The 14,580-nt window shown below is 39.3% G+C and overlaps 1 protein-coding gene across 10 annotated transcripts in view; it reads right to left on the bottom strand.

Moving 5' to 3' along the window:
• Positions 1-14,580, bottom strand: part of MACF1 (microtubule actin crosslinking factor 1) — a 332,396-nt gene that overhangs the window by 84,761 nt on the left and 233,055 nt on the right. For 7 of the 10 annotated variants that reach the window (XM_065915933.1, XM_065915922.1, XM_065915908.1 and 4 more), the window contains 8 exons: positions 12,783-12,949; positions 11,357-11,513; positions 9,395-9,512; positions 6,358-6,420; positions 5,488-5,729; positions 4,541-4,670; positions 3,614-3,813; positions 478-973 (listed from right to left, as the gene is read on the bottom strand). In XM_065915933.1, coding sequence (XP_065772005.1) covers positions 478-973; positions 3,614-3,813; positions 4,541-4,670; positions 5,488-5,729; positions 6,358-6,420; positions 9,395-9,512; positions 11,357-11,513; positions 12,783-12,949 — 1,573 coding nt within the window. The remainder of the gene's footprint in view (positions 1-477; positions 974-3,613; positions 3,814-4,540; positions 4,671-5,487; positions 5,730-6,357; positions 6,421-9,394; positions 9,513-11,356; positions 11,514-12,782; positions 12,950-14,580) is intronic. The other 3 variants (XM_065915930.1, XM_065915940.1, XM_065915949.1) reach the window with 1 other exon arrangement.

Raw genomic sequence — 14,580 nt, forward strand, 5'->3', positions numbered from 1 at the left:
TAACTTCTAAGCTGGTAAAATGCCATAAATGTCTCCAGATAAAGAGGCAACAAATTAATAACAAAATTTTTCTTGTACAAGACCATCATAAGAAGTCTAGAACATGTTCTAATTTTGTATATATGGTATATATGTGTGTACACATAGAATATAAATGAGTATCAATGAAAGTATGTGTGTAACTGTACCTGTAAGTACATCTAAGAGCATGAATCTCTACCTGCTGGCTGGGTTTATACCAGCACTCTTATCTTTAGGATCATGGTATGTAACGCCATGTAAAGTCATTGCTCGTGACCAATCAAATGTGTGATGACCTCGGCAGTCCTCACTGTAGCTGGACAAAGGGGTAGGGTCACACCTTTCTGAATCCAAAAGCTACTTAAAGGTCACCTTAGATTCTTGGGACCACGAATCCACTCCTTCTTTTGACTTGCCACCAATGATGGCAGCAGTGTGTTCTTCACCTCAACTCACCTGCAAGGTCTTCTAAACCTTGGAGGGGCAGGGCAACAGTCTCCAAACGCTTCTTCAGCTCATCCTTGAGGTACTGCTCGCCAATGAGCGCTGACAGCTCATCACAGAGTGTCTGCGCCTCTTTAATCTCCTGGTCTAATTGCTCCACGTCGGATCGAATCTCACTGGTCTCCTCCAGCTGCTGCTTCACAGCCTCGGGCTGGGTGCTGATGGCCGACTGGCTGCTCAGTCGCTGCCCAACTGCCTTTACTTTCTCTGATAAGTCCTGCAGCAGCTCCTGGTACTGAGTGCTTTTGACAACAGCTTGGTCAATTTGGTTGGAACGGGAATTGAGTTTGTCAGTCAGCTCAATCCACTTCTCATTGATGCTCTGGAGCTCCTTCTGCACTTGGCTGGTGGAAGCAGAGGCATCTCCAGGACCCGTTAGGATGCCCTGAGCCGCCTCGTTCAGCTGCTCATGCTGCTGCCTGCGTGCTTCAAATTCCTTCAGCATAAACTGTGATAGAAATGACACCACAATGTTTAGATAGAAAACAGATCTAAAAACAGTGTCAAAACACAAACTGATTTTAGATTGTGCCAAGTAGTGCCAACTCCTTTTGAAAATAAAGCAGAAAACTCCAAAGACCAGGTTACTGGGAAAATGTAGTATCACTTTTAACAGCTGTTTAATAAAAAAAACAAAACTTATTTTGAAAGGATCATTGATTGTGTCTATTTTATTTCTCTTCCTTATTTGTCCTATAGTGTTTCAACATCAGTTACTAAGGTCCACCTTGGTTGGGAAAACAAAGTTTGTTGACTGGATTGGCACTCGTCAGCTCCGCCAGGCAAAACCCAGGCCTCTGAAAGAGGAGCTTGAAACTCTGGGTCCCACAATGAACTATGTTACTGGCAGAGCTTGCCATTTCAACTCTACGTGCCCTGTTTTGCTTATTTCCTTTCTCAAATTTCCAACAGCACATATAAAGCTATACATTATAATAAAGCACAATTAGATAAAAAGCTTCTTTAAAGCAAGTACTATTCCTTTTTACTCTTTTCTATCCGCTGCTTCACTCATCAAAGAAATTAAGATCTCTGGTTCTGGAGTTAGACCTCTGGGTTCAAATCCTAACTCCATCACTCACTAAGCTGTATAAACTTAGGCAGGTTTCTGAAAAGTCTCCAGCTTCCTTATCTGTAATATGAGGATACTAAAGTACTTACCTGGGTGTTGTTGAAGAAAACTTATGGAAAGTACTCAGCACTTATACTGTGTAAAAATAAATATGCCAAGGACTAATAAATATGCCAAATAATACGCCAACTAATAAATAAAATAAATATGCCAAAATACCTCAAGGACTAATAGATGTGTAAATAATGAACTATAACAGAATGTAACAAATTGAAATGCTAAAATGCTGACGTGAATGTGGAATTGTGAAAGCAAGAAGTAAAGGGGGTTAATTCCTCAGAGGATGACAAGCATAGAAGAGGGAAATCAGGAAAGGCTTCCAGGTGACACTAAACAGTACCCGAGTTCTCCCAGGAAACAGAGAGTGAGGCTGGTCAGAGGAGGGCCTGGGAGCAGCAGAGGCACAGAGATTCTGAGATCTGTGAGTGCGGTGTGTTCAGGAAAGACATTCTGGTGTGGGAAGAAGCCTGGGTACTTGGGGGAAGAGCTGGCAACACAAACTGGGACTAGACTGTGGAAAGCCTTATGCACCATAGTGAGCAGGTATTTGAATTTTGTTCAATAAGCAGTCAAGAGCCACAAAGGCATTTTCATATATCCAGATATATGATTTAAGAGGATAACTTGATAATTGTGTGGAGGATAAACTAAACCAAGAAGCCCTTTAAGGGGCTGCTGTAACGGGAAGAGGCCTGAGATGTAGGCTACTAGCGAGTAGAGTGGAGAAGAGAGGCTTAGAACAGTGGTTCTCAAATTGGGGTCTGGGGGTCGTTGGGAGTCCCTAAGCCCTTGCATGGCATCAGTAAGGTAAAAACTACTTTCATAAATACTAAGATGTCTGCCTTTTATGATTCTTATTTTCTCACGACATCGGATATCACAAAGACTGAATGCAGAGGCAGATATGAAAATCTATGAGACTATTAAGTGAGACATTAAAAAGTTATTTATTTATTTATTTTTGTCCACAGCTTGCAGGATCTTAGTTCCCTGACTAGAGTCTGAATCTGGGCCCTAGGCAGTGAGAGCACCGAGTCCTAACTTCTGGATCACTAAGGAATTCCCAAGTCAGACAACATTAAAGAGATTTGCAAAGATATAAAATAATGCCATTCTCATTCAATTTTTTATATTTTGGAAAATATTCTTTCTTCATAAAAATGTTTATCTATGTTAAGTGTTATGGTTGTATCACTATAATTTTAAAAATTAATTTGTAAATGCACATTTAAAAAATTCCCCAGTGTTTTCATACGGTTAAAACGAATAGATATCAGTAGATGAACACAAGCTTTTCGGGATCCTAAATAATTTTTAAGAGGGTAAAAGGATTTTGAAAGCAAAATGTTTACTTTTGGAATGGACACCAAAGGATTAGAACACCACTGGATTAGAAAATTTGTACGTAGACTAAATAGGACTTGGTAATTAATTGGATGCAGGGGCTAAGAGAAAGGGTTCAAAAATTAGTCTTAGGGGACTTAGTGGGTGGTGAGAAGATATAGAACAAGGAAATGTTCTAGGCAGGACTTCATCAGAAATGACATAAGGGACCAACCAACATCTCACAGATCCTCAGGATCTCAGGTCCTAAGGCCTGATCAGCAGAAAATCTTTAGGTAAAGCCAGCAGATATAAAACCCTGCATGAAGTAATGTGAATCACTACCATTGGGGATTGAAAGTAAAATATGCTTCTAACAGTTAGTCAGCAGTTCCCATTCTACCTTACTGCCTCGGTCAACAATATCAACAATACAGTCATTGAACATTTGCTATTTGATGGGTACCATGACAAAGACCATACAAGCGTCTCATTTAAAGTGAGGAAGTAGAGACTCTGAGAGGTTAAATGACTTGTCCAGGGTCATGTGAATCTACCTGTTGAGAGCAGCATTCAAACCCAGGTTCGTGTGCCTCTGAATTCTTGGCTCAAAAGCTGTCAGGAATTGCTCACCTGAACCTGCTGCTTTTGTGCGTTCAGCATGTTGGGGTCAATAGACAGGGGGCCCAGCACCCCCATCATCAGCTCTTTCTCCATCAGCCAGGGCCGGAGTTGGGATTCTGCAGCCTGGAAGCAGGCCAGATGACTTGCAGATTCCTCCAGCTGCCTTTGCCGAGCCATTGTCACCTCGGTGGCCCTTTCCCATCGGGAATCTGTAGAGAGGAAATGAGAGAATGGATTCCTTTATCCTCATCAGCCACTAGCCTCGTCCCTAATATTCTACAGGAAATGACCCCTGGAGCATTATTTAATTTTTTTAAGTTAAAAATAACCTGCATTTAATTTTAACTAAAGTCACAAACAGTTTTGATTTGTGACTATGGTGGTGGTTGTATGAAACTACCCATGGGATAAAACTTCAGAGAAGTACCTACGTACACAATACATGTAAAATAACTTATGCAACATATATATTATTTTATAACCTGTTTATAAACTTACTAATTAAGAATAGAACATCTTTCACGCCAGTAATTTTTTTCATACCAGTACACATTCACCTACATCATTTATAGTTCCATAGTATGAGTACAGTATGTGTGCATGTGTGTTAGTCGATCAGTCGTGTCCAGCTCTTTGTGACTCCATGGACTGTAGCCCATCAGGCTCCTCTGTTTTTCATTTTTATCATCAATGCTCTTTGTCACAGAAAGATTGTCAGTTTGAGGAAGCCAAGCCAAGAAGCCAAACTTCTAACACCTTAAGTGGAGTCTCTGAATTTTTTCCACGATCAGGTTCATTCTCTAACCCTACCTGCCCTTCTTGCTGGCTTTTGACAATTAACAAAAAATAATTCTTGTTTACTGGATGTGCTGAAAGCCTATATTTTTTTGAGGACAAGAAATTTAGTGAATTTGTAACACCCTTGTGATAACATACTGAGCTCCTCTTGCATTTTCTTCCAGTTTTCTGCTTCTTGTGAGTTGGGATATGTTATTAGTAGTCCAGCCAGGGCTTCCTTTACATTTTGGACTTTCGGAGAATTCTGTTCCAATTCAGCCAGGAAGGCCTACAAGAAAAAACATCACACATGCCATGAGATTTCTGGACAGGAAACAAAGCTTGGAGAGTAGGGGAAATAACGGAAAGATGGGGCAGCAATTACAGGCTCAACTTCTGATTCTCTTCATGACTTGTTTCATGACTTTAAGATACCTAACCTTTCTGCTTGAATTTTTACTTAAAAGGAAAAGATAGATGGCAAGATCTAAATTTCTTTTATGTAACATACGTTAGTAACCCAATAAGAAAATAACTAATCCCTATAAACTAAAAGTGTCGGGAATTGATCCTGATCATGATGATGATAACGTTGATGCTTATGCAGTTGTAAAAGATGATATGCTAGGCTCAAATGGAATATTCAAATTTGGGGAGAAAATTGTTTACCGAATTTTTTACATGGTCTTATTTCTTCCACCATTTTCTCTAGACCTATATGTCAGTCTTAAGAATGAACTGCAATCATGGCAGTTTAGATCCCTCTAAACTGTGCTTTGATGGGATATTTGGCTACACCATCACATGGAAAATGAGATCCCATTCTCTGAACTGATGCTTCTGAGGAGGGCTATTGTCCTTACTCTCCTTCTGCAAACAGATCTGGTTTTGCTTCTCAATCTGATTTGCAACAATTTATAATTTCATAGGCAAGAAAATTCTCTGGGAGAATTTAGGCATCTAAGCATTTGAAAATCAAACACTCTGCTCATCATGACTGGGTGGTTGCCCATGTCTCCTTCTCAGGCCCCTGGGCTCAGGCAGGAACACGAGTACAACAGCCCTTTCCTCTTAGTATCGCGATGCAGCTATTATGAACACAGTACCTTGTTAGACTCAGCCTGGGCTCTCACTGTCTCTGTCTTGGTTGGAGATGAAGAGGCATCCAAGCCTTTCAGGACTTCCTCTTTTGATTCCAGCCACTGTAACACCGAACTTGCCTCCTTCTGAACTTCTTGCATTCTGCTGAGGACAGCCTGAAGGCTTTCCTGCCGTTCCCGAAGCACTCCCCCAAGTTTCTCATATTTCAAGTTTACATCTGACATGTCACACTGGATTTCTGTCAGATCTAGCATCATAGAAACAGAAATCAGACTGGGAATAGCTCTCAAGTATCCCCACTGGTTCCTCACTAAATTATTCATCAGAATTAAGTATCTCTCCCACTCCTTCTAGTGAACTAGAGATTATCTTCCTGCTAAATCACATAAAGGTTCCTGTTTACAAACAAAAAGCAAAAGATCTCTCATTAACCTGCTTTCTGATTTTGGCATGACATACTCAGATGTATAAATAAAATACTAAGTAAACACAGGAGCAGCGAAAGTACAGGGAGTGAGGGATTTGAGGCATTCTTCTACTTCTTTAAACTACAAAGAAAACTTGGTGGGGAGTCTGAGAGCTAGATTAGACCACCTCTAGTATAACTTCTTTGTAATTCAAAGATTTGCATACATTTTCTTCCAAGTCTTTCCCTATTGGTCTTATCTAGTGGTCCAGTTTATTTGCTTGTACCTTTATTTCACTGGCTGCCAATCGGTTTAGCCTTTAGTTAGCAACAAAGAGGCATCACGGTTACTTCTCCCCAGATTCTTACCATTAAACCTATCCTAGCAGCAGTCTTTCCACACACATGGAAACGTACACAGATGCAAACATGAACACTGTCCTAACACCCAACAAAGAGGCACGCTCACCTTTGCAGGTGTGGTATCCGTTTACACTGCCTACAGAGCTTCCTACAGAGGGCAGTATGGAACCTGAGCAGAAGGACAGAGAGACAAACAGGGCAAGACAAAACGTGTTAGGAATACATACAGGCACCGAGTTTATTCTCTGGCACTCACTGTAAGCTCAGCTATCAGGAAGTTAACACAGCACAAGACAACATACTCATGAAAAGAGACACATCATTTTAGCTGCCAGGCAACAGTGTCACTGGGGTGATTCAGCTCCTTAGCAGTAAGATTACTAATCCTTTCTAGAGGAAATTCAAATTCCCTTCTTAAATCTCCAATTTGAATTCTTTGGACTCTGCCCTAATTTTGTGAAGCAAGTATTAGCAGAGTGACTAAGTCTTGAGACTGATATCTGACATACTTTGGAATGAGGATTTATAATATAGCCAAAAAGGTTCGACTTTAATATCAATGTTGCTCACCATAATAAAAATAAACAGTAAGTACAATTAAGGACATAAAAAGCAGCATTCTTTTAGTAAAGACATAAAAGTGAGCCCTTCTTATATTGTTTCAAAAGATCCCCCCCCCCTTTTTTCATGACTTTCTGCTCCCTTTCTCCCACCAGAAGACAGAAATTCTAAGTGCCAATAAATCTGGCTCATAAACATTCCCATAAATTCTGTTTAGGGTCACTGGTTCTGTTTCTAATTACCACAATTTGACCTATATTCTCCCCAAGTTGATTCCTTATGTTTCAGGAGTATCCCAAGTAAGTAAAAACCAGATCATGCAATTACAAAGATTATAAAGAAATGTGAAGAATAGTCATGACATAATGTAACATTCCAAGAGCTGACTAAGACTCTGACATGCACTAATTTCACTATGGAAAAAGTTATGTGTGAGGTTATATTAGAAAACAGTGATTGCAAAATTTTTAAATGTTAAAATTATTGTATTTTCAATGAAAAAATAGATCAAACACAAAGATCATATTCCACCTCAGTGTGGTGATAGCTAAAAAGAAAACGGACTAGTAATTTCGAGAAGACAGTCTAGACAAGACTGTCACTAACTCAGTACATGAGCCTTAATCTATGAACAGACTTCAATATCTTCTCTGGGATATGAAGATAATCTTGTCAGCGTTCATGGGGTTATAGGCGAGAGGGAGTGAGACAGAGTATGTGAAAGCACTTTATGGAGCCAAAAGAGCTCACAAACATAAGGAACTAGAACACTCACAGGCTTTCAAGGGTGGAAGAGAACTTTAAAAGCACTCAGGGTAGTGATCTGCACACTGGTTTTCAAAATAACTAAGAAGGTGCTTTAGGGACTCTGTAAATATTTGGTTTAACTTTAAGATTCAGCATATATTTCTAAGTACTTAGAAATGGCAGTAAAACATGCACATCCTATCATGGTGAACACCACATTAACCCAGTAGATACAGTCAACTATGCTGCTTTTGGGGGAGAATAAAGGAGCTCCTGCACCTCTGTGCATACACTTAACTGCTTTCTGAGGGTCACTGATGGGAAAAATTGTAGTTCTTCTCTAAGTCTTTAAAATATTCAACCTGACACGTGTCCACTCTATGAGTGGAAAAATATCTATAGCACATGTGTATTACATAAAATGACAAAAAGGCTCAAAGCAGGCTCTCATCAGGTAGAATTGTGTAATAACAGAATTCTTAACACATCATATAGTAAAGTGAACTTTTAAAAACTTTTGCCATCATTTGCAGCTATTTATCTGTGTGAAGTGTATTTTTTTGATACAATGCAACCAAGAAAAAAAATGGAGAAATAATCAAATAATGAAGCAGTCATTCAAAAATTCTTTTCTTTCCTTCACATTTCTATATTTACTAAGATAATCTCAATATTAATTGATGAATTGATGGATCTCATAATATATAAATGCTATAAATTCACTTATAAGGGAAATTTATACCACCAAAATATTTGTATTTGTTTTATAGAGTATAGTTCTATAGGAGATTTAATTTTTAAATAGATGCTAGTAAAAATGTTTGAACAATCACTGATTCAGTTCAGGAGTCAGAAAGCTTTAGTTCACCAGCAAATCTGTCCCTCCACCTATTCCAGTATACAAAGTTTTACTGGAACACAGCCATACCCATTCATTTATATATTGTTTATGCCTGCTTTTGTGCTAAATGGCAAAGACATGTAGTGTGACAGAGACCATATGGCCCACAAATCTAAAATATTTCCTCTATGGACCTTTATAGAAAAAGTTTGCTGGATGATGACACAAAAGTCAGTGAACTTAGAAGTTTAAGTGTTAGAAAATAAAAGTCACCAATTCCCTGAAATGCTGTCACTTCTAGGTTATTCCAAGACAACTTTAAACCTTTAGCATACAAAAGGAAACTAGCCATTCTCAGGGGGGAAAAAGAAAGCAAACTCCGCTCTTACTATTTAAGGGACTATGGGAGTGCATTAACACAGTCTGGTAATAAAATCTAGGAGATCCCAGTTAACAACCAGCAAGTGACTGTGAGCTCGGGTTGCATTTGTCTGAAAGACTTAATTTGTAGGCAGAGACTATTCACATATCTGGGTACACTCTTTGTATGTACTTCCAATAAGTATGTCAGTTTCTGGTGTTTCACTACTGACTCCTAAAAACCTAGCTTCTGCCAAGATATGCTTATACCCTCCAGGGCTGACCCCAATTTAAAGCTAATGCACAGCCATGCTATTCACATATTTAGAAGAGGGAAATTCCTCAAGATGGAAAATCCTATTTAAATCCTTCTATGTTCATTTGTCAGTTCTATGTGGGCCAACTAGTCCCTTTACTTTCTCCCATCATGGGAAGAGATTCTATAAAATGGAGCAATGTTACAAAGCAAAAGGGAAAACAGATCAGGTTGAGGGGGAAGACTGCCTCCTTTGTGAAGCCTCCTTTGTTCTCATATCCAACATTGATTCTAACTTTCATTAAACAAGGGGTCATCATCAAAGGCCAAAGGAAAGAATGATGTTTACTCAATACTTTTTCAAGAGCCTGCACTTACCGGTCTTGGCTTGAGAATCAGGTGCTGTGATCTCCATGATGAGATTTTCTAAAGAAGTACCTTTACAATTGATTTCTTCTACCAAAGTCCCCTTACTTGTCCAGTCATCTAGAAGACCCTGTTTAAAGAACAAAATAGCAGAATATAATATCTGGAGGCTTTCTCCTCATAATTATGGACACCTGTTCTACATAAACTCCCCAAAGTTTTGATAAGCATTAAGTAACCATTTTCATTTATTCAGTCATTTCAAGAACTTGGTTTAGCCAGCCAAGGAGAATGATATCCTGGAATACTCAAGACCTTCTCATTCATTCATTCATTCATTCATCAAGCAAAAAAAAAAAAATTTTTTTTGAGCATTTACTATACACCAAGCATCATGACAAACACTGGGGATACAAAATAGGATTATGACACAGTTCCTAAACCAACAGCTCAGATTATCAATTATAATGTGATACGTGATATTACAGAAATATGGAGAGCCACTAGACTCTAAGCACACAAAAGGAGACACATCTAACTGCCTGAAAGGAAGAAAGCTTGGCATTAAGATAAAGAGTTTGCCAGGTGGACAAAGGGAACACTATGCATGTAAAGAACATAAAGGAAATGGTGTTGGAAGATGAGGTGCTAGATACTGAGATGTAGAGAAATACCCAGAATCATAGACCACACTTTGCATTTTCAAGGGAACTTTATATTGGGTTTGAAGTCAGAGCTCTAACCATCACAGAAAGCCATTATGAAACAATGACATCTGCTCTAAGACAAAAGTGTCTGGTAGTGTTTTCTCTAAGCTGTGAACTGCCTGCTCCAGAGTAGAATTTTACTCCTTTCCCAGAAAGGACACGATCCTAACCTTCAACCCCTTCCTCCACACTGAATTCCTACTTAGTTTGCTTTTGACTTAAGCTGCAGAGCAGCAGCAGAGAAAGACACAGAGCCATGAACATCTGGCAAGAGCATGCGCCGAACTTCAAACTGAACCTTGTCAGCTCAGACTTTGTCAGTTCTTTTATTAGTCACTCTTGATTCCAAAGAGCCAGATCTCAAACTGTGCCCTGACTCATAGGATATTTTAAATTTTTTAGGGAGAAACAGTGACATCTGCTGGACACCATGTGAACAACTACAGTTAAGCTGTTTGGTTCTGACCACTTAGCAAGTGAGGGTTTTTAGGTTTTGTTTTTTCTGGCCTTGAGGTGCCATGAAAAATGTCTTGAAACATAAGGGGCACCATGAACCAAGAAACCTTTGTCCTAGGGGACTCTCCACAGCAAATGCTCCTGGCACCCTCTCGTGAAAACAAACTCTTCTCTTTCATCTATTCAGGATAAATTCTGTTTTACTAAGAAAATAAGGACAAATGCATGAGAGTTATGTGGAGGCTGGTTTCAATACAAATAAGAAACATGTTAGAGGTGCAACTAGAGCTGGATGACAATGAATCAAGATAGCAGAGAAGAGATTTTGCAGCAGATGGGAGAAAGGTGGGTACTACCCTTGTTGCTGTCTTTCCACCAACCGACTCTGACTTTCCCTTAATTAGTTATAAAGATATTCTCTCAATTTTCTGATCACATTTCTGGTCACTTGTTCCCATATAATTGTCTAATTCTCAAACACTCTATGAGAGTGTAAGCTTCTCAAGACTGGACTCTGATGACCATCTTTCCTATGACCTACCACAGCATGGCAGGCATCCCCCTAAAAAGCTGCAACTTTATAGCTATCATTCCCAGATTTTTTTTTGTTCAAATAGGAGATGTTTTGGTGCTCAGCGCTTGCACAGGGGTAGGCGGAACTCACATGAAGAGCATGGAGGCACTGCTGTTCTGATACAGATGGATAACTTGGGTTTCTCACACCACTCCCCCACCACAGATTGAAATGAGTACAGACAAGCTTCCAAACTGCTGTCTAGCCTGACTCCTGGAGATCCTTTTGTTCACCTACCTTCAGGTGTTCAATCTGCTTTTCCAGCTCTTTAGTACTCCTGAAAGTCTCTGCAGGTGGAATATTCCCTTCAGTTTCCTTCAGCCATTTCTGGAAAGTCCTAACCAGCTTCCGGAATTCATCCAATTGCTCCTGGCAAGATGACGCATCTTCCTCTCTGTCAAGGGAGGCATTTTGTTACTTGCCAGATGAAGCTTTGTAAAGAAGTCAACTCGAACTAAAACTAGGTTCATTCTAGGACTCTAGGCATCAGTTTCCTAACAGGGCCTTCCCATCTCATAATCTTTTCCATGGCAGCTCTGGCTAAACAACCACATATAATGTAGGAGAGCATCAAACTAAAGAATCTGTTGCCCTTGTTTGGACATTTCTGGGGAAAGGAGTCTTCAATCTTACTCGAGGCTAAAGTGAAAGTGAGAAAAACTAAAGGGAGCCTGCTATTTAGGTACTGTGATACAATGGAAAGAATGCAGGCTTTGGATCTCAAGCCCAGCTCTGCTACTTTTTAGGTCTTTGACTCTTTTAAGGCCCAATTCACATGCTAATTCCTTTAGCAAGGAAGATGCCAAAACTGAGGCTCAGAGACGTTAGGCTAAGCACACCCATGAGTCAAATAAATCAAGGAGAAAGAATTCAGTTTTGAAATTAAGTTTTGGAAATGGTCACATCTGTTAGACTTCAGACCAGAGATCCTGGTTCTTCATATAGCTAAAGGCCCTCCGCAGAGGGAAAGAAAGACAAAACCTGCTTGGCCTGTGTCCTATCCCCTTCGCCTGCACTACTAAATAACCTGCTGCTCACAGTGGTGATTTGAGCAACTGCTTTCCTCTAGTCACTAAAGCAGTCCTCTGCCAAATCGAGATATTTATAGCTAAACCAAGAAAAGTCTTAGCAAACTTGTAAACCCACATGAGGCTTTCTGAGGAGGGAATTATAGCTTTTCAACAGTGAGCCAATAACCTGAAATCAGCCACTATTATCAGACATTCCCATGTTTGCCTTTAAGAAGAATCCAGAAACTTCTTCATAATAGCAACTGAAATGTGGTCAAAACCAGCAATGTGAGTGCCAAATAACCTCTAATTCATCTGCGAACTCTCTTCCATTTTTTCTCATTATTGCTAATCCTACCACAATCCTTCTTGCTGTCTCAGACTTGTTCTGTTTGGTCCATGTGACTTGGGCTTTCCCTTGTACAAAGGGGGAAGTGGAGCCCCATTATTGAGAAGGAACTCACTATTCACTAACAGAAAGACCACTAAGTATTATGTAGACTGAGTAGCTTTGTCTGAAAGAGGTACTTTCCAATCCCTCACAGCTCAGTAGCAGAATTTTGATGCTATCTTTTCTGGTGAAGGAGAAGTCATCTCATTCAACGGCAAGAACAAATTAGCTCCATGACACGGACACACACATGAAAACTCACCTTTCTTTAATTGTCTTCTGTAGCTCTGTGAAGTCCTTTTTGAGGTTCTGCACCCTGTCTTGGTGCTGGGACAGGTCCAGAGCAAAGCCACAGGAGCTCAGGTCAGTGACTAGGTGCTCAAGAGTATCCAGATTCTCCTGTTGGTCTTCCATTTCCAAATTGAGCTCCTGTCAAGCAAACGGAGGAAATGTATTCAGTCCTCTGATCTTATTTATAAATACTTAAGACTCTAAAAGAATGAAAGGTATCTAGATTAAACCTGGGACAAGTTCTCGCTAATCTGTAGAAAAAGAGGGAACAAGGACTTCCCTGGTGGTCCAGTGGTTGGGGATCACTTGCCAAAGCAGGAGGCATGGGTTTGATTCCTGATTTGGGAAGATCCCACATGGTCAAGGACAACTAAGCCCATGTGCCCCAACTACTGAGCCTGTGCTCTAGAGCCCAGGAGATGCAACTACTGAGCCCGCGCACCCTAGGGCCCATGCTCTCCAAGAGAAGACACCACAGTGAGAAAACCAAGCACTGCAACTAGAGAGTAGCCGCACTTGCTGCAACTAGAAAAAGCCCAAACGCAGCAGTGAAGCCCTAGGGCAGTCAAAAATAAAAACATTGAAAAAAAGGAAAAGAGGGAATAAGAATTGAGCATGTTCACTGTGTTGATTGCTAGATCAAAACATAAAATACGTAGGATTTCTCCAATCCACTTGAGAGTGGCTGGAAATTACAAAGGAGCCTCGTCTCCTTCAAACAAATCTTTAAAGAATCCAGAGGCAGCATGACAGAATAAAAAGAATGTAAGTTTCTGGTGTAAAAAAGATGTGAAATTCAATCATGGCTTTGTCACTTACTAGTCTATGATCTTAAGCTATTAAACTTCTCTAAGCTTTCATAGTCTGTCTATTCTTTAAAACAGGTAAATAAACTCTTTACTGTTATTTAACACTGTATTGAAGATATTGGCCAATGCAGTTGGGTAAGAAAAAACATTTTGTGGCATAATAATTTGAAAAGAAGAGATAAAACTATATTTGCAGATTACATGAAGGTATATTTGTAAAATCTCAGAGAATCAACAATAGAACCAGATTGAAAAGTGAAGTAATCCAAGGAGGGAGAAGAATATAAACTCAACATGTCAAAATCATGAATAACACAACAGCAGCATAAAATTCCACAATTTTAGGAATCAACTAATAAGAAATATACAGAACCTTTACAAATAAAACTTTAAAACATGTCTGAACAACATGAAAGCAGACCTGTAAAAATGGAAAAATGTCCATAAAGATGTGTGCATGTGTGTGTATGTATATGCATGCATATACACGTTGTGAATAAGTGAAGTAATATGACCCAAATAAAATGTGACCAACATTTTTCTCTAAGACTGACAAAGTTGATTCAAGTGTTCACATGGAAAAATAAACGTACAATTACAGGTATGAACAATCCTAAAAAAGAAAAAAATGGGGGAGATTAGCCGTACAAGATAGTAAAACATAGCATAAATCCTCTAGAATGTTAGCAGAAAGACCAGTGAAATAGAATAGAAATAGACTTGAATACATATGACATTTTGTATATGATAAAGACAGATTCTCAAATCACTGGGGTAAATACAGATTTTTCAAATAAATGACATTGGGAACAACTAGATAGAACTTTGAGAAAACATAAACTTGAATTCATACTTCATATATACTTCAGAATAAACTTAAATTATTAAAGTATTAGAATTTTAAAAAGAGAGGAAAAAAAAAAAAGAAACCATGTAGGTAGAGTTCATCATAACCTGAAT

Source organism: Muntiacus reevesi, chromosome 1 (genome assembly GCF_963930625.1).
Source record: "Muntiacus reevesi chromosome 1, mMunRee1.1, whole genome shotgun sequence".
Lineage (NCBI taxonomy): Eukaryota > Metazoa > Chordata > Mammalia > Artiodactyla > Cervidae > Muntiacus > Muntiacus reevesi.